At 33.4% G+C, this 27,792-nt stretch overlaps 3 protein-coding genes across 4 annotated transcripts; all 3 read right to left on the bottom strand.

The window, feature by feature from the left end:
- Window positions 1-8,607: 8,607 nt before the first annotated feature.
- On the bottom strand, window positions 8,608-11,502 carry LOC115707753 (ATP-dependent Clp protease proteolytic subunit 5, chloroplastic). The gene is made up of 9 exons (XM_030635845.2): window positions 11,106-11,502; window positions 10,526-10,645; window positions 10,206-10,320; window positions 10,021-10,113; window positions 9,843-9,888; window positions 9,683-9,755; window positions 9,544-9,578; window positions 9,368-9,456; window positions 8,608-9,073 (listed from the first exon to the last, which is right to left on the bottom strand). The coding sequence occupies exons 1-9, from the start codon at window positions 11,231-11,233 to the stop codon at window positions 8,828-8,830; spliced, it is 945 nt and encodes a 314-aa protein (XP_030491705.1). The 5' UTR covers window positions 11,234-11,502; the 3' UTR covers window positions 8,608-8,827.
- A 3,670-nt stretch (window positions 11,503-15,172) lies between these two features.
- Window positions 15,173-17,460, bottom strand: LOC115715819 (uncharacterized). The gene is made up of 5 exons (XM_061107971.1): window positions 16,862-17,460; window positions 16,693-16,799; window positions 15,962-16,643; window positions 15,831-15,900; window positions 15,173-15,748 (listed from the first exon to the last, which is right to left on the bottom strand). Exons 1-5 carry the CDS (start codon window positions 17,458-17,460, stop codon window positions 15,173-15,175), a joined length of 2,034 nt encoding a protein of 677 aa, XP_060963954.1.
- Window positions 17,461-21,891: 4,431 nt separating this feature from the next.
- LOC115707839 (proline-rich receptor-like protein kinase PERK3) lies at window positions 21,892-27,584 on the bottom strand. 2 transcript variants are annotated; one of them, XM_030635960.2, is made up of 9 exons: window positions 27,350-27,584; window positions 27,023-27,073; window positions 26,026-26,424; window positions 25,389-25,760; window positions 24,217-24,435; window positions 23,456-23,827; window positions 23,024-23,267; window positions 22,803-22,950; window positions 21,892-22,655 (listed from the first exon to the last, which is right to left on the bottom strand). In XM_030635960.2, the coding sequence occupies exons 2-9, from the start codon at window positions 27,036-27,038 to the stop codon at window positions 22,281-22,283; spliced, it is 2,145 nt and encodes a 714-aa protein (XP_030491820.1). In that variant the 5' UTR covers window positions 27,039-27,073; window positions 27,350-27,584; the 3' UTR covers window positions 21,892-22,280. The 2 variants fall into 2 exon arrangements, with proteins under 2 accessions (XP_030491820.1, XP_060963997.1); XM_061108014.1 differs by having other exon boundaries at window positions 27,023-27,584.
- Between the last annotated feature and the right edge of the window lie 208 nt (window positions 27,585-27,792).

Here is a 27,792-nt window from a genome sequence, read left to right as displayed (position 1 = left end):
TTCACCTAACTTTTTGTGTTTTATTTTGCTATTTTACTTAAATAAACTAATAAAATTCTAATATTAAGTATTAGAATCAATGTTAAATAAAATTCTTTTATATCTCTTCTAATATTTAAATAAAATCATTGTAGTTAATTTATATAAAGATTGTGTTTTGGTATATTGGTAAAGACTTATCAATTTATCTTTTTGGTCACAAGTTCAAATCTCATTAGACCATTTTTTGTATATCTTTTTTTTTTAGCCTACTATATCTATCATATGTATTACATCAATATTATTCTAAAATTACTCTAAGTATTTAAGAATTATCTAAATATATATATAAAAAAAAAACATTCTTATAAAAGTAAGTTAAAGAAAGCATACCTTATACTAAAAATTATGTACTTGACTTCCGATAAAGTGACTTCCGATAAAATCCTAACAACCAAGTTTAATAGAAAAAAAATCAAATATTATCCTAATTCTACTGAAATGTAAAGCCCGCTTAGTTAATTTGGAAATTAGCAGCTGTTTATGTTTAATTATGAAATTATTTATAGCTATTTAAATAATTTATTACTGTTATTTACGGAATTCAGAAATGCATGATTATGTCATCAGTAGCTTTTATATTTCGCATTTCCGGTGTCCGGTATTTTGGAACTCGGCGTTTGGCTCAGTAGAAATCACAACTTAGTATGTTAGTATTTTGGGGACGGGTTTTAGACATTGGGAATGTCGGGAATGGCCGGGAATTTAGAATGTCCCAAAAATACCCCTTTAGTATGATTTTCATGATTTTATGGTGGAGGGGCAAAATGGTCTTTTTGCCCCATTAGTGTTTTGTCTTCTAGTGAGTTTATTAATTGAAAATTAAATGTTTAATTATTTATTAATTGGCTGAAATGAATGTTATATGTGTATTTGATTTCATTTCTTTATTTTACAAAAAATATCAAAGTTAGAAAAAATAGAAAACTCTCTCTTTTTCCTCTCTCTTTTCGGCTGGGTGCTTGGGGTTCAAGGGCTGGGATTTTCTTTGATTTTCAAGCTAGATTCAACCTAATTTGGGAGCTCTTGATTGTGGTAAGTGATTTCTAACTTCTCTTTGTGTTTTCTTGTGTTTTAAGAAAGTATATTGTTGATGCATGCATGTTTTTGTGGCTGTTGTTATGGCTGTGTTTAGTTGGTTTTTTCTGAAGTTCAAAGCATGATTATTTGATGTTAATTGAGTTGTTTGAAGCATGATTAGCTAGGTTGTTCAAGCTTTGAGTTTTCTATGTAAAAATGTGGTTTTTGGAAGGAAAATGTTGTGAATATGTTCTGTGATGTTGCTGTTGTTTCTATTAGTTTGCAGAGGTGTTTTTATGCTTAGTTAAGTAGAATTAAGCTAGTGGAATGCATGTTTAGGTGGTTTTGCTCAAGCTTGAGTTTGGAACTCAAAGCTTGAGCTCCAATGGCAAATTTTGTATCTGTGGTTTCTGGGTAGGTTTGATGCCTTGGATATGTTATTTGGGACATATAGAACAGGTCTGGAAAGTTTGGGACCAATTGGGGTTGAATTGGTCGAGTTATGAATTTTTTTATGGTTGCTGCCTGCGAGGAACCTAATTCGGTTGTGCATCCGGAATTCGGATGGGGTCCCGACTTTCCCCGAACCGGAATTCCGGTTGGGCAACGAGTCTGGGTTGGGGGATTTTTCAGAACCCTAGTTTTCCTCGTTTTTAGGTTTTTAGGGGTATTGCCATGCTTTTTATCGATAGGGAAACTTTTAGTTCCAAGTTTTAGTCCCCGGGAAGTGATTTAGCGTGTCACTTATAGCGTTGTGATTTTTATGGTTTAGGAGCCAGTAATCCACCGTTCGGCCTTCGGGTCAAAGCCACCAAGACACCCGAAATCGGAATCCGTAAGATTAGTATAACAGTATGCATATGTAGATTACATGTTTAGCGAGCATGTAGGAAGCCTCGCTAGATTACATTAGTTATGTATTTAGGCTTCGAACCATCCAACCCCGTCACGTCGGTAGACATGTGCCGGAGTATGACCAAGCGGAGTATGACCGGTTCGACCGATCAGCCGACATTTGGTTGGTGGTTCAGGGCTATTGACCGATCCCGTCGGTACAGGCTGGAGTATGATCAGCAGCCGGAGTATGACCGGTTCGACCGATCAGGAGGATACTTGTCAATAGTACCGTCCCCTGAACGTTCAAAACTCAGTACCATGTTGGACATGGCAGTAGTAGCTCAGTACCATGTTGGACATGGCAGTAGCGGGACTCAGTATCGTGTTGGACACGGCAGTTAGTTATGTATGATATTATTATGCTTTTCTTACTGAGTCTGTCGACTCATAGTTTATGTTCATGTGTAGGTAAAGGCAAGGCTGTAGCTGATGGACCGTGAGCGAGCTTATGAGGTTGTACATGTCGGGGCGGTTAGGCCTAGAGCGTACGATCCTCGGGACAGCAAGGCTGAGATTTTTGTAACTGTCGTTAGACGACTTTTATTTTGATGTAATAGTTAAACAGTGAAACTTTTGTAAATATTTTTATAAATCGGGATCCCGAGACTTTTGTAAAATGGTTTATAAGTTTAATGAAAAAGCAAAATTTTAATTAATCACGTTTTTCCATAAACCTCGTTGATTAGCAACGAGCTGCACAGTACGTTTAAAAATCACGTAATACGCCTAAGATAGTTAGGGTGTTACATGAAATTTCGGCAGCATAACGGTTATAATTGAACATTTCCAAAAAATTCAAACCTATTAATAACAACAAAACACAATTCAAAACAATATAAAATAATCACAACAACATTTAGCAATATAAAAGTTTACCACCCATCCGACTGCAGTATATGTATTCACAGAACCTACTTCACTACGGATGAATATTTAAGATATTCAAACTCTACTAAGCATTCATAATTATTATAATAAAAGTTAGTAAATGTATACCTCGAGCTACCTTGAAACCGATCAACACACCAAATAAGTCGGATCCTTGCAAATTGACCTCACAACCTACAACGTAAAGAAATACTACAAAATTACCAATTTTTTTATTTAGCTACTTACTACTTATATAAATTATGAGTAACTAGTTAGTAATAAAAATACATGAATATGAATGAAAATTAGTAACTTGCTAAATAGTTGTAACTAACTATTTACTAGTTACTAAAAAAAATAAAAACACATGAATAAAATTGAAAATAGAAAAAAAAAATTAATACAAAATATAGTTAATTTCTAAATTTTTGTTTCTAAACTAATTTTATAGAAATTACTTTCTAAACTTTTATTTTAATACTCTCCTATCTCATTCTCATCACAATATTTAATTAACAAAACTATTAGTTTAAACTTTAAAATACTCAATATATACATATACAATATATAAAATACTCTCCTATATCACATTTCTCATTCACAATATATATACACACAATACATATTCAATACAACACAAAATACATACATATATACTCTCCTATATCACATTTTTCATTCACAATATATATACACACAATACATTTCTCATTCACAATATATATACACACAATACATATTCAATACAACATAATACATATTTGATAATATAGAAAAACCCTAAAAAATTTATAAAATAAAAAATAAAGCAATGTACATTACTAAAATTAGTAGAAATCAGATTTATACCTTAATAGACGTTGAGATACAATGTTTTCTCCTCTAAAAATGGTGGCCGGAGGTATAACCACCACAACCACTACCTCTACCTTCGGTTTACCCTAAAAAATGAGGAAAAATGTGATCTTTTCAGGTATATAGTTTTAAGTATGAAAAATAGAAGATTTAGAAACAAAAATGAGCTAAAATGGTGAAAAAATAGTGAAATTGGGGTGATTTTTCGTGGTGGTTGGCGGAGAGGGTTTGGGGTTTCTCTGATTTGGGGATTTCTGGGCTGGCTGGTCGAATGAGGAAGACGAAGTGATGAGCTAGGGTTATAAACCCTTTTGGCGTCGGTTATTTGGAAATAACCGACGCCATAGGGGGGCACACCCTATGGCGTCGATTATTTCCAAATAACCGACGCCAAAAGTAGCGTCAAATTCCCTTCTAAAAATTTTCAACCCTATGGCATCGGTTATTAATTATTATGCTGAAAAAAGCAACTCTAAAGGCTTGTTTTGTAGTAGTGTAGCTTGATAGTTTTTTAGGATACACCCAATTTGAGGAAGAATTTTCTTCATGGTCTCTAAATCCCAATACTTAATATCAAGGTTAGAAATTTGAATCCACATAGGAAGTTTGCTCAAGTTTTCTTTATGGAATTTATCTTGGGCATTCTACGGTTTCATGATTAATAGTTTTCTATCAAAGAAAACATATTCACCTACCAAGACCTTAATCCTATCTTCCAAAGTATAGAATCTGACAAAGAAAATTCCATGAGCAATTGAGGAAACTATGTCAATTCCTTTATCTTTCCAAACTCTATGGAAAATACCTTCCATGACATGCAAAGGAGGGTTAGCCACTAGCACATAACAGGCCAAGGAGGAATTCCAATAGGAAATTTCCTCTGCAATATCCCCAATTCCAATTTTAAGTCTACCAGACTTCCCATTTTCTAATTAAAGGCACATTACTCACAGATTGTTCAACACACAGAACAGGGAAATGAGCAAGGCCTGGAGAATTACCTGACTTTCTCATCTTTTTTGAAGCTTGAGTAGCCCTAATCTAGGAGGAGATGGTTCGTTTTGCACTAGTAATCTCAGTAGGGGCCAGGGTTGCCAACAGTGAGTTTTCCATAGAAAGTGGAGATTGACCTCCACTGGAATGAGCTTGCGATGTTCCAGGAGGTCCTTGTATTGGAGACTTATAATCGAAACCCAAGGAGAAAGGTTCTGACCATGAGCTTCTAATATCGGGAATTCCCGAAATCTTAGATTCGAAAATAGGAGGTTTTAAAAAAGAACCTACAATCTATTTTGAAGCCACTGAGACCTCTTGATATGGATTGAGGTCAGTGAGATTAGTCTTCGAAGTTCCACCAAAATCATCGTCATTTTCAAATTCCAATAGCTCAAGAGCTTGAATTAATCCCTAATAGTTCCGCCATGGATTTAGTCTTGAGAATAGGGTGCTTGGAAATTGGACTCTCTATCTTGCTTTTTTGAGTGATTGCATTCCAACTTTCCAAGATTGAGTTTTCCCTGCCATAGCCACAACTTATGTTGAGAGGAAAATCCTAGTAGAGCAATCCAAAAAAAATAATAATAAAGAAATATTTGTTCACTCTAATTTGCAACCTATATTCAAACAAGATGCTCTAGCTAGATAATTAATAATAATTCTAAAAAAATCAATTACCATTACACAAATAAATTTCCCATTCAAAATGTTAATGAAATATATGATAAATATACATTTTTATTAGGCACTATACACATTTACATGCAAGTGCTTAAGATAAAGAAAACATCTACGTCAAGCCGAGCCCGTACGTTATAAATTATGCAACATTGGAAGGTTTTTACAATGTATACATATAAAAAATAATAAAGGTTAAAACTTTAAATACCCAGCTTAAACTTTGTCTTCATTATCTAAAAAAAATAAAGGTTCATCATCGGATGGTGATGTGATTCCAACTCCATTATTATTTATTACTCTAAAGAAATAATAAAAAATAGACATGGAAACCCACACCAGTCCCTTGATGACCTTCACAACACCAATCATCACCGTCATGTAATACAACCACCACCCAACAAAGTCAGCCATTTCCAAATTCATATTAACATTATCAAACAATATTAATTCCCATTTAAACTCAGCCACAAACACCAAAGCCTCAACCTCTTCTCTCAACCCTAAATAACACCACAAACACCAAAACCCAATACTCATCAAAACTCTCTTCACCATCTCCTCCTCCTTCTTTCTTCTCCAAACGACACCAAAACTTGTGTCGTTTATCACCGGCTCCACTACTAGACTTGACCAACGAATCATAGTCTCATGCAAACCAAGAAAAAATATTGCTTTACTATACAAAGTCCTGTCCGTACGGACACTTGAGAATTTATTACCTTCTACTACTAATGATAATAAGTCGTTATTCCCTAACCCTAAACCAATGGAAACTTGCATGGTTAGAAGTAAAATCCATGCTACGTAGTTCCCTAGAGTAGTAGTAGTGGTGGTGAGACTAGTAGTAGTGAGTTTATTATTGGTTAGGGTGTGGAGGAGTGTAACAAGGCTTAAGGTGGAGACTATGAGATAGAGGATAGCTAGGTTTGTGGTGTGGAGATACGAGTGATTGGGATATTGAGATGATGAAGAAGAAGAGAGTGGTATAATTGGTATTAGAGCTACTTGGCTTAGGAGAAGAAAACGAGAGAAAACAATCTTTGCAAGGTGGAGAAAAGCTAGAGGGAGTAAAAGGGCTAGTAGGGTTAGTGTAATTATGCGAAATGAGACTCTCACAATCGTTGATTTGATTATGATTAACAATATCTTCTCATCGTGGTGATCATTAGCCTTCTCTTCCAAGTTTTGATCATCCATTTTTCTCTTATGTACTAAAACTAAATTTTATAATATACAGTTATATAAAGAGTTGTAATAGCTTTTCAATTGTGGATGAGAAAAATGGACATTATATATACATATATATAATATAATATATTATATGATATAGCTAGAGTGGTTGCCATGTCTATGAAAGTCATGATTAGGAATCAAATTAAGTTATATATATATATGGAAATAATTATATGCATAGTTTTCTTTCTTGGTTTGTTGTTATGATTATGCATTATACGTTTTGTATCAATATGCATTATATATAATAGCATATAATACATTAATTAGTTGATGATTTTGAAGTCTAAACTAATAAAAGTTGCAGCCAACGTGGCATTTTTATCGATTCCAACGTGGCGAGTTGCAGCCAGATAATTGTGTAGTGAAATATTATTTGTTTGACTTATATTACAAAATTAATAATTTGAATCTATCTATCTATATATAAATATATATATATATAAAAAGAGAGAAATGATAAAGGGTATCAGTGGTGTTTAGCATCCTCCTATATGTTAATATCGCTATTAGTCTAACTAAGTATTGAGTCTCATATAGTTTAATATTAGCTTTTAAGGAATATCGCTAACCAATAACCCGACATGTCGATAAAGTGTTAAGCACTACTGGTACATAATAGCAATGCTCATAAAGAAATAAGACGGTGACATGTTCCAAATATTTTTATCTATTTTCTTCTTAATTCTTTTATTAAGTTTATAAATATTATTTAATTAATTTTCCCTATTTTGAATTTTTTATTAAATTTATAATATTATTTTATTAATTAATTAAAAATAAGAAATTAAATTAAAAAAACTATACACATGTAATTAAAAATAATCCTAATGTAACTATTAATTTTTTTTATTATTTTTATAAATATCTATTATAATTAAATATATATACTTAAACCTAATTATTCATAACCTTAAACCTAATTATTTTTGTAAGTCTCTCTCTCTCTTTTCTTTCCCTTTGTGTTCCTTTATATGATTAGTATTTATTAATTCAGGTTTTGATTACACATATATATAACTCTCTAATTCTTCCATATCAACCATTCACTGCTTAATTGAAATTAGAATAAATACCATTTTGGATTCTGTGTTTTGCAAAAGTTACCAATTGGACCCTCTGTTTTGTTAAATGACAAAATGGACCTTATATTTTTCAAAATAGTAAAATTTGGACCCTGAGCTCAATTTTTTAAAAAAATTATTTTTTTAATGTAATCAACTTTAAAACAATTTCTAACACGAACAGATATAGAAAATGTAACCAGTTTTGTCATAATATCTCTAGATCAGATTATTATTAAGTTTTATTTTGACAAAAAATCAATTCAAGGTCCCATTTGTACAATTTTAGAAAATACATAATCTATTTTGTCATTTAACAAAACAGAAGGTCTAATTAGTAACTTTTGCAAAACACAGGATCCAAAATAGTATTTACCATTTCAGTTGGAAAAATCTAACATATAATTTGATCAAATCTGGATAGTTATGAGCTGAACCTTTCATATAGTTAGAATCATTGATAAATCTTAATTTGTAATTATTACTACTTTGCCTATGATATTAAATGTCATTGATGTATATGCATTCAAGTAATTTTATTGTTTAAAATGTTTGCTATTGTTTTATTACCTTATTGGCAATTGAGCCAATTGTCAAATTTGAAAAAGTTGTGATTAATAGACGCAAAATTTGAATGTTGCATGATAAATTCTTTGATTTTAATTTTGTAATGATAGGCATATATTATTATCATGTATCTTATGAAGTTAATGCTTGAATTTGTATCCTTGAAGCAAAAATTGATATAGACATATATTAGTTTCATAACTTGGACAATAGTCTAATATTAATTGAAATTCTTGATTAATAAACTGTTAACTTTCTATGGCTATATTGACACTTTTATCAATTAGTTATAGAAAGGAAAGAATCCTATCTCTCAATAATTTTTTTCCTTCCATTTCTCTTTCACAAATTTATCTCCAGCAGTTCACATGAGAAAAAACTCAAATAAGTCAATTGCAAATAATCTATTTCTCAATATGTATCTCAGAGGGACGAAATGTCAAAACTTAAAGATTTCCTACTACTCTGTCTCAAGTCTTAACAAAAATACTAAATTGCTCGACATTAAAATGAGATGGGAAAACTATAGGAATCCTTTCATCGAACTCTACAACAGTTATTCATAATCATATGCTTTTTGGGAGAAGTTTACAGGCCATATCACCTTAGCTGTCTGATGTAGTTTCTGCGGCAGATTTACCAGCTTCACCGTCAGCTGCTGCAACGGGCAAAGGCTGGAGAGCTTTGAGAGGATTCAAAATCACACCATCTATAAGTCCATATTCTTTGGCTTCTTTTGCACTCATGAAGAAATCGCGATCGGTGTCCTGGTTAATCCTGTCTAGACTTTGACCGGTGTGATAAGAGAGGTAGCCATTTAAATTTGCCTTGTGATGCAACATTTCATTTGCCTAAACAAATAACTCATGTGTTAGGGACTGACTGACCAATCATAAACTAGTTATGGAAGAAAAAAAAAATAGATACAACTCCATTTCTGCAGTTACCCTGTTTAAATAAATATTGAAGTAGAACTTGTAAGAACACAGAGAAAAATAAAAGTTCAATTCTAATCTGTAACTTTATATGTGATAGGCCACTATTTGGACATAAGCACTCTATCAAAAGACCACTTTTAAGCATGTTAACCAACAAGGAGTTAAAGGTATGATGACAAGTTGAAGTCGAGAGAAAATATTACTTACTTGAATATCTATATCGGTTTGCCCACCTTGAGCTCCACCAAGCGGCTGATGGATCATAATCCTTGAGTTTGGTAAGCTGAATCTTTTCCCTTAATTTATATAGCAAACAAAAGAATTGCTTTAGAAAACATGAAATGAAAAACTATAAACAGAACCTGTCATCGAAACTGTTTTACCTTTAGTGCCAGCGCTTAGCAAGAACGCTCCCATACTGTACACAGAAAAGTGGAGATACAAAATTAGCACACAGAGTAATTTGTCTTTAATTAAAAGTCACCAAAAGGCGACTAATTTTGTATTGAATCAATCAAGTACCTAGCAGCTAGTCCAACACATACAGTGGAGACATCAGGCCGGATATGCTTCATTGTGTCAAATATGGCCATTCCTACAAATATAGAGCATTAAATAAATTAAGTGGCAATACATTTCATAAGAGAGAATAATGCAAACCAGCTTCGGATGTATATATTACCAGCTGTAACCGATCCACCAGGTGAATTTATGTACATGACAATATCCTGAGTACAATTTAGTGTCAGAAAGCATAATATGGATTAATCATAAAATCTTTAAAATTTTAGTAGCCATGAGAAAATATTAAAAATTAAGCTGATTGATAATAATAAAAAAAAAAGCATCCATCGCCGGACCTTGCTAGGATCAATAGCATCGAGATAAAGAAGTTGAGCAACAATTATGTTGGCCATGTCATCATCAACAGCACCACCACATCGAATTATTCTCTGAAAACCATACCCAGAAGGAAGAAACTGATTGAGACTAACAAGCCAAAGCCAAGGTAATCAGTTAAAACATCAAATACCTACTCCCTTACATGCTGAAATAGCTGACTAATGACACTCTGAAAGCGCTCTTGCACCATTGGTGGTGGCCCCTGTCCCTGTGCATATGTGGGGAAGTACGGTGATGATGGGGTTTGCACATCCTCCCTACAAAATCCAGCCACAAGTACATAAATAGAAGAGGGGAATTGTTATGAAAACATAATCAGCAACGGGCCTAGCAAATCCTTCCTAAAAAGTCCAGCCACCAATTTTAAAACTATAATAGGTAATAATCAATAAACGATAGAAAAATGTAAGAAATAAAAAACAGGCATTATTAAGAGAACATAATCAACTACATAAAACCAACCTTATGGACCAAATTCCCTCGCGCGAGTTCTTCTCTGGCACCCAATACTCACTAGAGTAAACGGCCTTGATGCGTGAATTTTGAGCATTATTCACATTACCAACTAGCTTTCTTGATTTCCTACAATAAAATACTAAATGGCTCAGCCGAAAAACTAAATAATACTTCGTTTATTCTTCTGTGGTCTTTACTGATTGATTTTGAAGAGTATACGTACATGTCAAAAAGATTTAAGAATACTCTGCCTAATTCAATACTTTGGTCAACATTTTTCTATTTCTTTGTTATAAAACCAAATCAAAAAAGACCCATTCTCATCTCTTCCCTCCCATAATTATACACAAGCACACAGATATATAAATATATATATGTACACGCATCTTAAACGATTCTAAACAAGGGGAAAATATTTATAATTAAGCAATCTTCATAGATATATATATATATATATATATATATATCATAACATGAGCATGCACCACATCCAAAATCGTAACTCCATAGATTTAGCGAACAGAAACAACAACAACAACAACAACAAAATAATCAAAAATAAATGAAGAGGGAGAAGAGTGAGTACCTAGAACGCAAGGGTTCGAAAGCGAGAGAGAGCTTGGGAGGGTCGGAGTAAGAAGTAGGGTTTGGAGCCAAAGCAAGGGAGTTGAATCGGAGTGAGGAAGTAGAGGTGGAGACCAAAGTGTGAGCCATTTAATTTTTTCAAAAGAAAAAATTAATATAATTTTTTTATAATTGAATATGTGGAAGCGAGTTGAGGATTTTCTTATCCAGTGAAACGAAGGCAGTGGTTGACGGCGCAGAAAGAGACGATAGATAACGGAGAGAAGGAAAGCGAGCGAAGCAAGCAAGCAAGCAGGACCTCTCCAGCTACTCTCCCCCAATTCTAATCGGATTGTATCTTCTTCAGTTCAGACACATTATCGGAAAATGCCCCTTTATTTTGAGTTACATTTTACCCCTTATTGATAAGCCCAATTATTCGGCCCATTTATATGGCCCACTAGTAAACATTCTCTTCAAAGAAAAGAAAATTACTTTTTTATTCATAATAAATTAAACACTTCTTCATGTTTATCAATAATAATAATCAATATATATATATATATAAAGTAATGCACAGTAAGAGTTTAGGTGGCTTTTTACTTTTTTTTCATCCTATTTTTCTTATTATGTGACACATTCTCTTATTTTCTTTGAAAAATAAACTACACTACAAGGTAAAAAGTCCCACATTGTTTAGAGATATTTTAATTGTTATCCATGTAAGTTATAAATAATACTTTTATTTATTTATTTTCTTTTGTCTTAGAAATATTATTATCTTCTTGGGTGATTGATTAATGTTTTACCCAATAAGTTATATATATATTTCTATAAGTAGTTATTTATTTTTTTAATAATTAATTTTTTTACTAATTTTTAAATTTTTAATTTTATATATTATGAAATTAATTTAGTTTAAAAATTTATTTTAATATTCTAGACTTTTATATTGTTATTTGTTCGAGTTAAAAATATTTTTTTACAACTACATATATTCTCTTAAATTTTAATTTGTTCAAAAATTAAAAAAGTGACACACTTATATGACTATATACACAATTATTATTTTATCATTTTTCAAATTTTTATATTTTGTAAGTTTAGTTTAAATTATTTAAATAGTTAAAATTATTAGAGATAAAAATTGACATTTTTTTACTTAAGAAATAATTTTTGTAGTATACATTATAAATTAAAAATAAAAATATGAACTTTAAAATAGTTTAAAAGTGATGATGTGGCATCTCATATTTTTTTTATAGTATTTTTACTATTTTGTGAGAGCTTCAAGCTTTGTCTAATAAAAAAAAAATCTACTAACTTTGTAAAAAAGTCCCACATTGTTTAGAAAGTATTGTAGTTTTCTATATCCAATCTATAAATAAGTTTTTCTTTTTCGCTTTCATTAGTCTAATCATTATTATTTGCTATAGTATAAAAAATATTATAGCAAATAAATATTTTTTTAGTATGTTATTTTTTTTTTGACTAATTAATAAAATTAGTCTTATCCAATTAGCTTTATGTTTTTAGTTTCGTTTTAATATTATATAATTTATTATTTATATATTTTTTTATTCATATAATATTTTTTTTGAGTGTAGTGTAATGGTATTTTACAATCATTTAATAGCTTAATAGCTTCAAGGTCCTAAGTTCGAACCCATGACCTCTCCCTTTTTCCCATCCCTCCCTCACCACTTTTTATTCATATAATATACTCTTTGGTAATTTTATTTTAGTGTCACATAATTTAAAAGTAAATATTTAATTCAAATGGTGTCTTTAGTTTTTAAACAATTTTTTTTTTTAAAAAAAAATCAAACGAAAAATATAACACAATAAATATAATTTTGCGAATAATTCATGGTTATGTCAAATACTAAAAAATCAATCAATCATCAATAGCTATATATTAATATAAAGGAAATCACACAATGATATAGGTGGCTTTCAATAATTTTTTCTTCATATTTTTTTTAATTTTTTGAGAGTACCATGTTAATGTACTAAGAAAATATGATTATTTAACTAAGTTTACTTTTTGTAATAATCCCACATTGTTTAGAAAGTATAGTGGGACATTACATATACACTATAAATAAATTTTTTCTCATAGCATTTTAATTTGTCCCAAAATATGTATTTCTTCCATGACTAATTGATTAAATTAGTCTTATTCAATTAATCAATTATAATTTTTTTTTAATTTGTCTCAAAATATGTATTTTTCTCCTTGACTAATTGATTAAATTAGTTTATTCATTTAATTAGTTATAATTTTTTTTGAAAAAATTATCTATTCGATATTCTATTACAATAATATACATTTTATATTTTATATAAAAATAAAATATATTTTCATCTTATTTTTTTGAAAAAATTATCTATTCGATATTCTATAATTTTTTCTTCATATTTTTCTAATTTTTTTTATAGTACCGTGTTAATGTACTAAGAAAACATGATTATTCACTTTACTTTTTGTAATAATCCCACATTATTTAGAAAGTATAGTTGGACATTACATATACACTATAAATAAATCTTTTCTCATGCCATTTTAATTTATCCCAAAATATGTATTTGAACTTGAAACACTTCTTCTTTTCCAGTGTAAGTGTAATATCACTAACCTATGTCTATGACCATTGTTAAATGATTATTAGTGAAAACAATTACAATTAAGATAGATTAGAAATCAGGTAACAATTGTTAATGAGGGTTAGGAAAAAAATTTTAAGATTAGAGTAAAAATATTTGATTACAATCAGATTCAGTGTATCATTATATTTTATTTTGTAAATATGGAGAACTATGGCTTCTTAGTAACTTTTTTTTTCCTCTGTGATTAAAATCTCGGATTAAAAATACATAATTATTATACTTCTCAATTATAAATAAAGTATTCTTACATTTATTTTGATTTGTCTAAATATACATGGCTGATTTATCATTTGATATTTCCCAATTAATTATAATTTTTTTTTTATTATTTTGAGTTTTCAAATTAGCTCTATATATTTATCATATATATTTATATACTCATTCAATTAAAAAATACTTAATATATGAATTTCTAAATACAAAAAAAAAAATCATAAATTAAATTTGATTGTTCAATGATTATAATGATTGTACGAGACACGATATAATTATAACAATCACACGATTGCACAACCAACTTCATACGATATTTATCATTTTAATTATTACAAAATAGTAAGACAAATAAATATTTCCATATAGAAGCAATTAGTCATATGAATCGTGACCTCCCTTTTCATCATTACAATTTATGGTATATATTTCACCTCTACATAATTTATTAAAATTAATTCTCTTATTAAACATTTCATATGGATTAGTTTTATCATTAACATTTTTATATAAATTACTATTTTTTTAAGTTTTTAAAAACAAATAATATTGTGACGCATCTTTTTAAAGTTGTCTTCTTATAAAACAAAATGTAAAAACTTTCATAAATAGTATAGTTATATTGTTTCTTTCTATTAAAGAAAAAAATAAGTCTAAATAGTTTTTTTAAAAAAGAACTACATCATTAGTCACAAACCCAATTTATTAAATTGTTAAATAGTTTTCTTTTTCATTTATTCTTTTATAATAACACATGCAATTTCTTTGTTATTTCTACTATTTTTAATATTAATCACAAAGTATCATCTTTATATATTTTAAAAATGATATGTTTCTAATTTCAATACTATTACTTACACATATAAAAATATTATATTTTAAATCATATCACTCAACAAGTATAATATATTTATATAATAAAAAATTGTAAAAGTTGAACAACACCGCGCGAAGCGCGGCTTAGTTCCCTAGTAATAATAATAATAATAATAATAAACACTTCATGGATAACAATCAGAGTTTTAAAGAATACATCTGGCAAAAAAAATAAATAAATAAATAAAGCCACTATTATAGATCATTTGAAATGTTCTAAACCTTTGCAAAAAAAAAAAATCTTAAATAACAGAAATTCTCCCATTTCAAAAAAAGAAAAAAAAACTGATATATTTTTTTTTTTTTAGGAAATAAACTTGTTATCATAAATTAAAAGGTATAGTCATTTATAATAACAGAGTTTATAGGCGGAGGTATACAATCTGACCAATAACAAGCCTCATCCACCCCTAAAGCAAACTTAGCCAACCCGTCCGCAGCCATATTTGTTGAACGTTTGACATGAGAAACATTTACATTAAGAAAAAAAGATAAAAGACTAGTGATATCAGCAATTAAATCTTGAAAAGAAGAAATAGCTGATGAATATTTGCATAAAGCATTTGAAACTCGAAGGGCATCCGTCTCAACAAGGCTGACCAGCAATTGAAGTTGAATGGCCCAGTTTAAGCAGTGAAACATAGCAATTGCCTCCATTTCATGAGATGCATAACAACCAAGAATCGGCTTTGAAATGGCTGCTACAACCTCACCATTTGAACTTCGAATTAAAGCACCAATACCAGTAATTTTTCGTGTGCTATCTACTGCCGCATCGACATTCATCTTCAGCATTCCAAGTGGAGGAGGAGTCCACGGCATCAATGGTGCAGCAGGAGAAATTTGTGGCAAAGAAGCAGTAGTAGCTGCAGCGAGCGAGTTGGGATCTGGTGCAGAAGAAGAGCACTTCAGTTGGGCAGCAGTGTAGTTATGCCAATAGTTTTTTGCAAAAAAAAAGCAAGGTCTTTTGCTGGTTTGGCTTTGTGACCATGAACCACACGGTTCCGTTCAGTCCAGATTGCCCAAAGTGCACCAAATAATCACCTTTGTGCATAAGCCTAGCAGTATTCCAGTCATGAGTAATATCAAGATGTCGCCAAACAGATCGAGCATACTTACAACTGAATAGTGCATGCCCAGCAGTTTCCCAAGCTTGTTGACAGATGGAACAAGGAACAAGTTGAATCTGTGATAATCTTGCGCTTTACAAGGGCTGTTGCAACAGGGAGAGCATCATTAAAGGCCCGCCAAATGAAAATCTTAATCTTTTGTGGCAAGGACAGTGACCATAAGAAGTTCCACCATGAAGCAAACGTTGAAGAACATGAGCTGTCATCGGTTTCTGCTAGGGAAGCAGCTAGGTGATAGCCTGTTTGGACCGAATATATTCCAGAGGAGCAGGGGTTCCAAGCAAGGGTATCTTCATAACGGAAAAAGCTCAGTGGAATAGTTAAGATACGATCTACATCTGGAGAGGAAAACCATTGATTTAGGAGTGCTAAATCCCATTGCCTTTCATCTGCAATTAAGTTTGAGACAGTCGTATCAGGTGGTCCGGAGAAGTGGTATGGCCGAAAGGTGGAATGTCTTGGAATCCACGGGTCATCAGCACAATTTATCCTACATCCTTCTCCAATTTTCCAACGTAAACCAGCAACAAAAAGGCTTCTACCCCAATGGATGCCTTGCCAAGTAAAAGAGGGGGAGTGACCAATGTTAGCTTGAAGGAAATTGTTATTTGGGTAGTATCTACTCTTCAGCACCTTTGCAAGTAAGGAGTCTGGTTGTTTCTCCAAGCTTGCTTTGCAAGCATTGCTTGATTAAATGCATGAAAGAACGAAACCCCATACCGCCACTGTCTTTCCTTTTACACAGAAGCTTCCAAGAGCGCCAATGAATCTTGTTGCCATTCTCATTCAAGCCCCACCAAAAATTTGCCATCATAGACTCAAGTTGGCTGCAAAAGTAAACCGGTAGACGAAAGCAACTCATTGCATATGTAGGAATGGATTGGACTACCGCTTTAAGAAGCACTTGCGACCACCAGCTAAAAAAAAATTCTCACTCCAAGTATGCATTAGTCGCCATATTTTCTCCTTAATATCACTAAACATCCTCTTTTTATCCCTCCCAAAGTAGGAAGGCAAACCAAGGTATCTTTCGTGGCATTCACAGATTGGCATGTTCAGAGGTCGATGGAAAAAAACTTGAGCCGCCAGTGTTGTATTGGGTGAGAAAGACATAACTGATTTGTCTAAATTGAGAACTTGACCCGAAGCTTTGTGATAGAAATCCAATGATCTTTTAATGGCAAGGCAAGAGGACTCATTTGCTTGACAGAAAAGAAGGCTATCATCTGCGAAAAACAAATGAGAGATGGATGGAGCATGTCTTGTTAACTTAAACCCATTAAGATGACCAACTTCTTCTTCATGTTGGAGTAATCTGGACAAGGCCTCAGAACAGATTAGAAACAAGTATGGCGATAGTGGACAACCTTGACGGAGTCCTCTTGATGGAAGGAGTGATCTCGTGACCTCACCATTTAAGATAAAGGAGAAGCTATTAGTACGCAAGCAGCTCATAATCAGCCTTATCCAATCACTAGCAAACCCCATCTTACCCATGACCCTCTCAATGAAACTCTATTCAACCCGATCAAATGCTTTACTCATGTCTAGTTTCAACGAAGCAACACCTTTTCGACCCGATGTTTTGTTCTTAATAGCATTGACCAACTCAAAGGCTACTAGAACATTGTCCGTAATAAAACGATTAGGCAAGAAAGCACTTTGTGATTCTAAAATGACATAAGGAAGGACATGTTTAAAGCGGTTAACAAGCACCTTGGTGACAAGCTTGGAGATAACATTACAAAGGCTGATGGGACGAAAGTCTTGCAATCGTTGTGGTTTCTTGATCTTGGGAATTAGTGTAATAAGTGTTTTGTTAAGACTTGTAGGATCTGCTCTGTAACTAAGTGACCAACCACACCCCAATTATGTTGATAAAATAGTGGAGACATTCCATCGATACCCGGGCTCTTATCGGCTGCCATTGAGTGCAAAGCAGCCTCGACTTCAGTAGCTTCAAAGAGTTTTAGAAGGGTGGCATTCATCTCAGCTGTAACTGTTGAAGGGATGGTGTTTAAAGTGGTAACAAGGGCAACTTCATCCAATGTAGAAGCAGTAAAAATTTCAACAAAGTAGTCGTGGATGGCAGCTGCAAGTTCAGATTTAGAAGAGACCCGATTACCATTCTCATCAAGCAAAAATTTAATTGTGTTATTTGACTTTCTTGCTGAGGCTTTAGCGTGGAAGAACTTAGTGTTCCGGTCTCCTGCATGTAACCAATCAACGCGAGAGCGCTGCTGCCAATAAATCTCCTCTTGCTCCAATAATTCATCTAACAAAGCCTCTGAATTTTTCAAAGAATTCATAGTTGCTGGTGTTCGATGGGGACTGTTATTGAGAGTTTCCACTTGCAATTGTGCATCAGTTATTCTCTTCTTCATGTTACCATATTTATCAAAATGCCACTTCTGTAGATTAACGGCACATTCATCCAAATTACCAAGGACAACAGAGATCGGGTCAGAAGTTGATGATGATTTCCAACTAGCAACAATGATATCTTTACATTGGTCATCCGAGAGCCAAAGTTTTTCAAAGCGAAACCTACTACGTCGCTTGTCGTGCTGTACCCGAGAATTAATAGGAGCAAAAGAAGCGGAGATAGCCCTGTGATCTGAACTAAAGTAATCGAGATGAAGGACCCCTGGAGCTTGAAAGTGATTCTCCCAGTGATGGTTCACAAAACACCAGTCCAAACGCTCTTTAATAGTGCTCACACCAGAACGATTCTTAATCCATGTAAAAGGGTCCCCTTCAAACACCGTCTCATGTAACTTACAATGATCAAGAGTCTTACGAAAAGCTTCCATATGCCTTTCACTTCTGAGACAGCCACCCGATTTATTCTCATTAGAGAGAATCTCATTGAATTCACCAATGACTAACCAATAAAGAGATGGAGAAACATCAGCAAGTCGTTGCAAAAGCATCCAAGAATCAGGTTTATTTTGGGCATCCGGAGCACCATAGAAAGCTGTGAGATGGAAGCTAGCCTCATTATCAGCCTTGACATAGCAATCGAAAAAAGTTTTTCCAAAGTTCACCAATGTAACATCAATATTCTGGTACCACAGCTGTAGCAGCCCACCACTAAGGCCAGATCGTGGTGATTCCAATCCATTAGCGAAATTTAAAGTTTGACGAAAGCGAGAAACAGAATTCTGTGGGAGTTTTGTTTCCATAAGAAACAAAATATGGGGCGATTGTTGTTTGGCAAGCAATCGTAAATGCCTGAATGCAGACGGGTTCCCCAAACCCCGCGCATTCCAACTCAAGATTTTCATAATGAATCGCGGGATTGCAAAGCAATCTCTGCAGAATCATCAATGAAGCCATCCGAATCCATATCATCATAGGAAACATTTTGACTTGAGTTTTCACCCACAAGAAAGGAGGAAGCATTTTGGTTACGACATCTTTTAAGAAATTGCCTCATAGAGAGAGTGTCATTTTGTCTCTTGGTCACGGGTGTAGATGGGTAATTTTCTTTATTGGAAGCAGTTGTAACAATAGAAGAGGTGGATACTGACGGTGGAGTTGCAATGTGAACAGCAGAGGAGGAGGCAGATTTAAATGGTGATGGTGTTAAAGTTGGTGGATAAGTGGCAATGGGAAGGAAAGGCCTAGAAGCAGATCCAATATCAGGAGTAAATATTCCAGGCAAATTGGTGACAGAGAGGCTGTAGTCGGTTTGCATATCAGAGTGTGTTGGTGATGTTGGTGGAGGAATAAATGGTGAAGAAGTAACAGTGTGTTGGTGATGTTGCATAGCAGGTGCAGGTCGATGTTGGGAAGTGATTGGGATTGGTGGGGGCTTGTTAGAATGTAGGATAGTGGAAGGTGGATGCAGTGTGGAGTTTAGTGTAGACAGAGGGATAGTTGAATGAGAGTAGTTGGTAGTAGGGTGACTAAGTGGTGTTTGGGAAATGATTGGGGCAGAGAGCGATTCTGCAGCAGTCAGATATGGGGGCTGAGGGGGGCCAATGGTGTGCAAACGGGGGATTGTAGATGTGAGAGTGGTACGGGCAAGACGGGTTAATAATGGCCAGGCATTTCCCTTTGAAAAATCGGTGCGATACTTATCATAACCCGTGGAAGGAAGTTTCGATCCCTTCATCCAAGGACCATAAGGAAGATCATCGTCATTGCCATTATCCATACGCTCCATGAATTTAATACACTTCTCAAAAGGATGTCCGAGAATGCCACACTCAAAACAAAATTCTGGCAAGCGCTCATATCGAAAGTCTATCCAAAACTCATCTTGCACCTTAGGAAGGCTTATCATTCTGCCACGAGGAAGAGGCTTGTTGATCATAAGTTTCACCCGAATTCGAAGAAAAGGTCCCCAACCTTCATCGAGAGAGTCCTCATGGACATCTACATATTCACCAATTAAATTTCCTAAAGCTTTGGCAAGGGCCTTGGACTTACTTAAAAAGGGTAGGCGATATACTTGCACCCAGAATGGCGTTGACAACAAATCAGTGATTGCGACATTTTGCAGAGCACTTGGAGTGTGCATCACTATGAGATGATTTTGAAAGTGTCAAGTTCTTTATTCATAACCCGAAACTTATCCCCTGCACAACCAAAAGAAACCTTGAACATATCTTCACCATAGGCAGAAATCACAACAGGGAACCGGCCTTTCCAATGTCCAGACATTTGATCAATGAAAGATGGGTTATGGACATATGAATCAGTGAGAACCCGAGCAATGAACATGTGACTAGAGTGAGAAGTATGAGACGCAGCAGCCTCTTCAGGGAGGGTGAAAACTGATCCTTCCTCTTTAGGTAAAGATAAAGTATTGTGAATTGCATTCATGAGTGGATCCATTGTACAAAGATACAGGGACAACAACTGGGGAGTGAGTTGTAAGATGAGAAGGAAATCAATGAACATGAACCCAGGAGGCAGTTAGATTGATCAGGGAACGAGGGAGGGAAAAAAAGAATTTGAAAAATAGGTAGTTAAAAACCAAAAAGGTAGTTAAAATGTATAACTGCTACAGACCTCAAAATGGGCACAATTTACATTTAGAAATTGTCTCTTACAACTATTCGATATTAATTAAAAAGACACTACAAAACAAATATCTCTCTTATATGTGGTTATTTAATAAAAAAAAATGTTAGTTTAATAGTTTTTTCTCCTAAAATTGATAGTTTGAATTTAACATCGTTAAATCAATCAATTAATTATTGAAAAAATAATTTTAAATATTTAAATTTAATTTAAAAATATCAATTAAATAATTATTTTTTATATAAATCTTAATTTAAATTTTAATTAGACCTTAATTTAATTAACTAATTATACTTTATAACAAATTTATTAATTATATTATTTAAAATATCTAAACTTATTTACTTATTTTATTATTTAATAAAATTAATTAGATATAATTTTTATAAATAAATTTAAAATTAAATTAAATTTTATATATGTAAAAAAATATAATTAAATTATATTAAATTTTATTTTATTATTATTTAAATTAATAATTAAATAATAACAACTCCAATATAAACATTTTACTAATACTGTTATATTAAAAAGAAAGCATTTAAAAATATATATACATATTAAAACGACTAAGAAAAAAAAACGCATTACTACAGGAGAGCTATAATATGTTGAAGCATCCAAAATGTATTTGCCTTTGCAAAAAAAGAGAGATTATAATAAAGGTAAATTTCACTAAAGAAAAAGAAATAAAAAAAATACTAATCAAATTAATTGAGACTACCAAACGGTGCAAGAAAAGGCAAGCAAGTAGGTAGTTTCAGTTACTTTCCCTTGATGACTTTGGATTGAAATCCATCAGAACAGGAGAGCTGTAAACACTTCTATCGAATCTGCCCAGATAATAACTTCCATCAGTGTGTTAGTGTTATAGTCATGTTTCAATGAATGAACTTTCGGTGCAGGTGTGATTTGATATAGAAAGATATTTTGGCAAAGAGAACAAAAACAAAAAACTTCAAGTAGCCAATATCGTAAAACAACCTTACATGGAATATATATACAAAATTCACCAACCATTTGCCTAATGCTGGGGGAAACAATAAAATGGACACAAGAGATTATCCTTCCTTCCCTCAACCAATGACACACAACTACAAAAATACACCCTTTTCCCAAATGATTGTGCTCCAATTCAGGTCCTTGTTTCGAAGGGGGAGAACTCCAGCCTTGCTGTCTGCAAGTCTCGAGCCACATAAAATAGAACGAGTTCCAACCCTTGATGAGTGAAAGTCTGACTCGTTAAACAGAACGAAGAATGAGACGTATATTATTCATCGTCCTTCATGAAGATCTTCGGAGAAAACTGCTGTTCGAGAGATATTGTCATTGTCGAAGGCGCTAAGACCAGAGAAGGGACCAGAAGAGAATATTGAAGATGTCCCATCGGACTCGAATGTAGTTGATGACTGTCTTAAGTTTGGTCGCACATTGGAGGAGGCCATGGAATCCTGGTATTCAGTGACCCGTTGAACCATCTTGAGTGACTGTACAACTTCGCCCATAGTGGGACGCTGGTTTGCCTCAGGAGCGACACATGCAGCTGCAATTGTGCACACCCTAATAAAATCTTCCTTGGGGTACTTACCTCCAAGTTTTGGATCAGCAAGCTCATCCAGCCGATCCTTATCTCTAAGAATGGGTCTGGCCTGGAAGGATTATAACACATTTGTTAATTGTTAAGTGAAAGAGAACATTTCATGACATACAAATTAGTTAACACAAAATTGAAAGCAGTCTATTCTTTGGACAGTCAAAAACAAGAAATGAGGAAGTGATTTATGAGTTGTACTAACCCAACTGACGAGGTTTTCCTGGCCAGCCGGTTGAGACATATCCACAGGCTTCCTGCCGGTGAGTAATTCAAGCAAGACCACCCCATAACTGTAAACATCACTCTTGACTAGTAGATGTCCAGTCATGGCATATTCAGGAGCAACATACCTGTAGGTTAATTATAATTCATGTCAACACCAGATAGAGTTGTAAAAATAAAAAAGTTAGAGATGAGGCGAACCCGAATGTGCCCATAACACGAGTAGACAAGTAATTTGTTCTTCCTTCAGGTGCCTGTTTCGCAAGACCAAAATCAGCAACTTTGGCATGAAAGTTGTTCTCAAGTAAAATGTTAGACGCTTTAAAGTCTCTGTGAATAACACAGGGTTGTGAGTCTTCATGCAGGTATGCAAGTCCTCTGGCGGCATCAAGTGCTATTTTCATTCTGGTATCCCAATCAAGAGGACAATTTACTCCCATGGGACCTGAGGACAACAGAGAATCATTGGCACTAATACCAATCAAAAGAAATAATTATAATGCAAAAAGAAAAGGATTGCATGTATGATATACTCAACTGAAAACTTTCTAACTAAAGAAAATCTAGTAAAAAAATATATTTATCTAAAGCAGGGTTTTTTTTAGAAAAGGTTATCGGGGAAAAGAATTGTACCGTGGAGCCAGGCTTCTAGGCTACCATTTGGAACAAGCTCATAGCAAAGTAAGTTCTGCGAGGAATCACGATTGCTATAGTAACCTACAAGTTTCACAAGATTACGGTGGTGCAACCTGCTAAGCATTTCCACCTCAACTAAAAATTCCTTATCCCCTTGTTGGCCTCCATTAGTGAGCTTCTTGATTGCAACAGCCGTACCATCACTTAAGACACCCTTAAAAACTTTTCCGAACCCACCCTCTCCAAGTATGCTTGCAGATTCAAAGTTGTTTGTTGCTTCTTTAAGTTCTTCATATGCCAGAAATCGTGTGCTACTTGGATGGGGTAGAGATCCAACAACAGGAACTGGATTAACGGTCCTCTGTTTTTCTGGAATAAAAGATTCATCAAGTAAATTAAAAGATCATTACAGGTGCAGTACAAACTCAAATTAGATTTGGAACATGGTGTACTTCAAAAAAAAATGTTTTAATGCTACATGCATCTTTGTGGTAAAGTAGATTTTAGTATGAGAAATTCAACAAATGCAGTACTCCAAAATATGAATTCACTTGATTCTGATAAAGTACTAACTAACTCTTTTTCTTTTCCAATTTAGTCAAGTACATGTAAAGTTGTCGAAGGGGAAGGGGATAACAGAAATATATATATATATACCATCAAACTATTAAACTACAAAAGAAAATGAATATCTGCGAACCCATAATTTAGGATTTAACAAAATGAAGATGGACAAAAATTATTTTCCATAACAGTACCTGTATCCAGTTCCACAGGAGGCGCTTTTGTTTTATCTTGACTGAACATGCATAAACAAACAATAAACAAAGAGATGATGGCAACAATCAGCACACCAGCACCAATACCAAGAATAAGAATCAAATTTGGATGCCTCCCTTCGTTTGAAGTATTGGGAGATACAGAAGCAGGAGCACGATGAGGTGGGGGTTTTACAGGTGCTGTAGCAATGTGAGGAGCTGTGTAACAAACACAAAAGCCATATCAATGTTCATAAAATCGATTGGTTTGGACAACTGCTGGCTGCAAGGAGAAGTAAATTAAAATGCAGCATAACTACACCAGAGTTGTTTTTGATGGTTTAAAAGTAATATATTTATAAACCATGATGGCATGAAAATAAAGCTCAATCATACCAGCAAGATGCAGTTCTACTTATGAGATATCATATAGCTTATGCTATAGGCTATAGAAAATTAAAAAAAAAAATTAGGGTTATTGGTTTGGATGCTAAGATTTAATAATAATAATAATAATAATAATAATAATAATAATAATAATAATAATAATATAAAAGCATCTCAAATGTGGCTAGATAGCTTCTTGGTAGTTGGTATATAAAAAAAACACTCAACAGATTATACTGCATTATTAATAAGATTGACATCATGTATATCCTTAAACAAAATGATACATGCAGCCTTTAATCAGCGCTAATATGTATGGTCCCATCTCATGAAAAACTTACACAGTACTAATTTCTTACGAGAAACTTTTTGTGCTCCAAGTTTTGAAAACTATGCTTATCATAATGTTTCACTAGGATTTGAGGACTGAATAAGAAAATGCCCCTATGTTTTCAATCACTTCCGATCATTTCGTATGATTTTCCACCATGCTCAAATATTTAAATAAACTAGCATGTTTTGGTCTAGATAGCATTTTTCTTTCTATAGAAACAGTAAAGTCGGCATAGCTTATGTAGTTGTTCTTTACTAAAGCTATGGGATAGATAAAAGGTACTCTCAATGTCAAGTTTAATCAACAGTAAAATTCCAGCCTAAAATAAACTTCAAAACATTAAAAAATTCTTCACCTTTTGAATGTACATCAATCTCTTAATTAAATAACTCTAATAAGCATATCAAATTCTTCAAAGCTTTTTTATTGGCATGTCCAAGTTATTACATACCTTGAGAAGGAGGTGGAGCCTGAAACCAGGTAATGTTGAGAAGTTTGTAATCACCCACTAACTTAGGGTTCAAATGAACTCTATGCATGGCAAGAGAAGAGTTTATAGCAGATGCTTCGGTAAAAGAAAAACTGATTCCCGTGCTTGGAGTAATATCCATTGAAATATTTAATCTTGACAAGCTAAGTACGTAAAAGTTTATCAACTCAATTTGAGAAACTTTCAAACCAAGTTCCAAAGCCAAACTGTCTAAGAATAGAGTCCAATTAGGATTTTGTGAGACATTGAGAAGGAGAAGGTCAATTTTTATAGGATAAACACAGTGGCATTCTTTACTCCCCCGTAGCATCACCATATCTGGTTTGCAGCAATCTGAACAAACAGAAATGTAAACATGCATAAATATAATCATAGCAAGGATTTAGATGAAAAGAAAGACACCAGAGTTGATGAGTTTAAAATATGACAACGCAGGTATGTGATGGAAATTCAATTTAAAGAAATTGCAAAAAAGGGCAAAATGAATGTGAAGCATTATGATAAATGTGTCATATACGACAGAAGAAAAAAAAAATATTAACATCTAAATATTGAATAAAATTAAAATTTAAAAGCAACTATACATGTTCTAACTTACTGGAGACAGAAGGAGACAGTGGTGGCTGAGCTAAACCAGAAGGCAACACACCAACGTCAGATTGTGTTGGAGCAATGTTTTTGAAGCCGACGAAGGAAGGTGCCAACTCTTTCCTCTTCATCAAAGGTTTTGAGAAATGTGAAGTCAAAGGAGGATGAGATGGTGATAAATGAATAGGTGAACCAAGCTGCAAGAAATGCTTTCGCCATGGCCCATTAGACTCTGGTATATTGGCTGGAAGGGGAAGATTAGGCATAGCAGGTGCCACCTCAGGGGTACCAACCGGAGATCCCGAACTTGTTATCAGTAGATTATCGGGTGCATAAGCTTCGGTGATTGACATCAAGAACCAAAAAAGGAGCAGTTTCCTTCTCAACCATTGGGACTCTTTCAACATCCCTAAATTATGCATCCCAAATCATTCAAAATGAAGCTACTAACAGTAACATTTCTCGCAATTTCTCTATCTAGTAATGTAAGTATAAATTTCTGAAAGAAATGAAAGCTCTAGCGATCTCAAATCTCCAAGGAAACTAATATAGAAAGTTAATTTCCATTTTGTTCCTTTCCCTACTGCACTATATCATCAAAAAGGAAACTACTGCTAGAAAACCATTCTATAAATAGTAAAGATGAAATCAATCCACTATAAATTTAATAACCCTAGCTCAAGCAAGTCCAAATTCTAGTCAAATTATCAATTAAAGCTCTAATTTGTCCTAAATTTTTGGTCAAGTCAAAATATTTGCGAACAAAACGGTAATAGAACCAACTTCCATGATACATAAATATATTAACCCCTAGTCAAATTCCTCTTCCATTTCGTTGTACTCGGTTCCTTTGTAACAACAAACCGTGGGTTATCTCACAATATCATTTTCTTTCCATTTCCTCACATTTTATCGAAATTGAAACGGAACTGAACATTAAAATCAACACCTAACGAATATAGCAAGTATTCCAAAAGCAAACCAAGAATGACCAGAATCGAAAGTACCTGCGAACGAAGGCATCACCGACGCCGTCAACTAGCTCGGAAGCTACAGATCTGCAAAAATAAATCGAAAGGACGTCGAGATCACGCTGCTGCGAGCTAACATAAAGGGAGTCGGAATCAAAACAGTAAAGAAGAAGAATAAGAGTGCGTTGAAGGCAAGGAGTTGAGAAGGAGAGAATAAAGTTTGAAAGTGTGAGAATTAGAGTGAGAATCGAATCGGAGAAACAAAGCCGAGATGGAGCCAGCGACCACCACCGCCATGAACGTGGGAGCCATTTTTGATGTGAAACGAGGGAGAAAGCAAAGGAAAACAGTATTTATACTAACCGAGTTGAGGTTCTGTTGATGAGATTAAGCGAGTATTGTTAAAATCGAGTGAGACTGAAACAATGAGAATGAGAAGGAATAATGGGGAAATTAACAGACTACTCCAATTCAATTTCATCTTCTTCTTCTTATTATTCTTAAATCTGACACTTGAAACACTTTTTCTTTATCTGTTTTTTATGCAGGGAGTAAATGAAACGATCTTCCTCTGTGTAATAAATTTAATTTAATTTGTATTATAATATAACTTTGAGAAAGTAGATTTTTTTTTAAAAAAAAGAAAGTAGATTTTTTTTTAATATTTCAGATTCTACCCAATAGTTTTATTCTATTTTTTTTTAATATTTTACTAAAATTTTATTTTTTTTATTTTACCTCCCACACTATACATTAATTTTTTTATATTTTTCTCTATGTCATTTTAACTATGCAATATAAGTCGT

The sequence above is a fragment of the Cannabis sativa genome, unplaced genomic scaffold (genome assembly GCF_029168945.1).
Source record: "Cannabis sativa cultivar Pink pepper isolate KNU-18-1 unplaced genomic scaffold, ASM2916894v1 Contig3, whole genome shotgun sequence".
Lineage (NCBI taxonomy): Eukaryota > Viridiplantae > Streptophyta > Magnoliopsida > Rosales > Cannabaceae > Cannabis > Cannabis sativa.
This window is presented reverse-complemented; position numbering and strand designations above follow the sequence as displayed.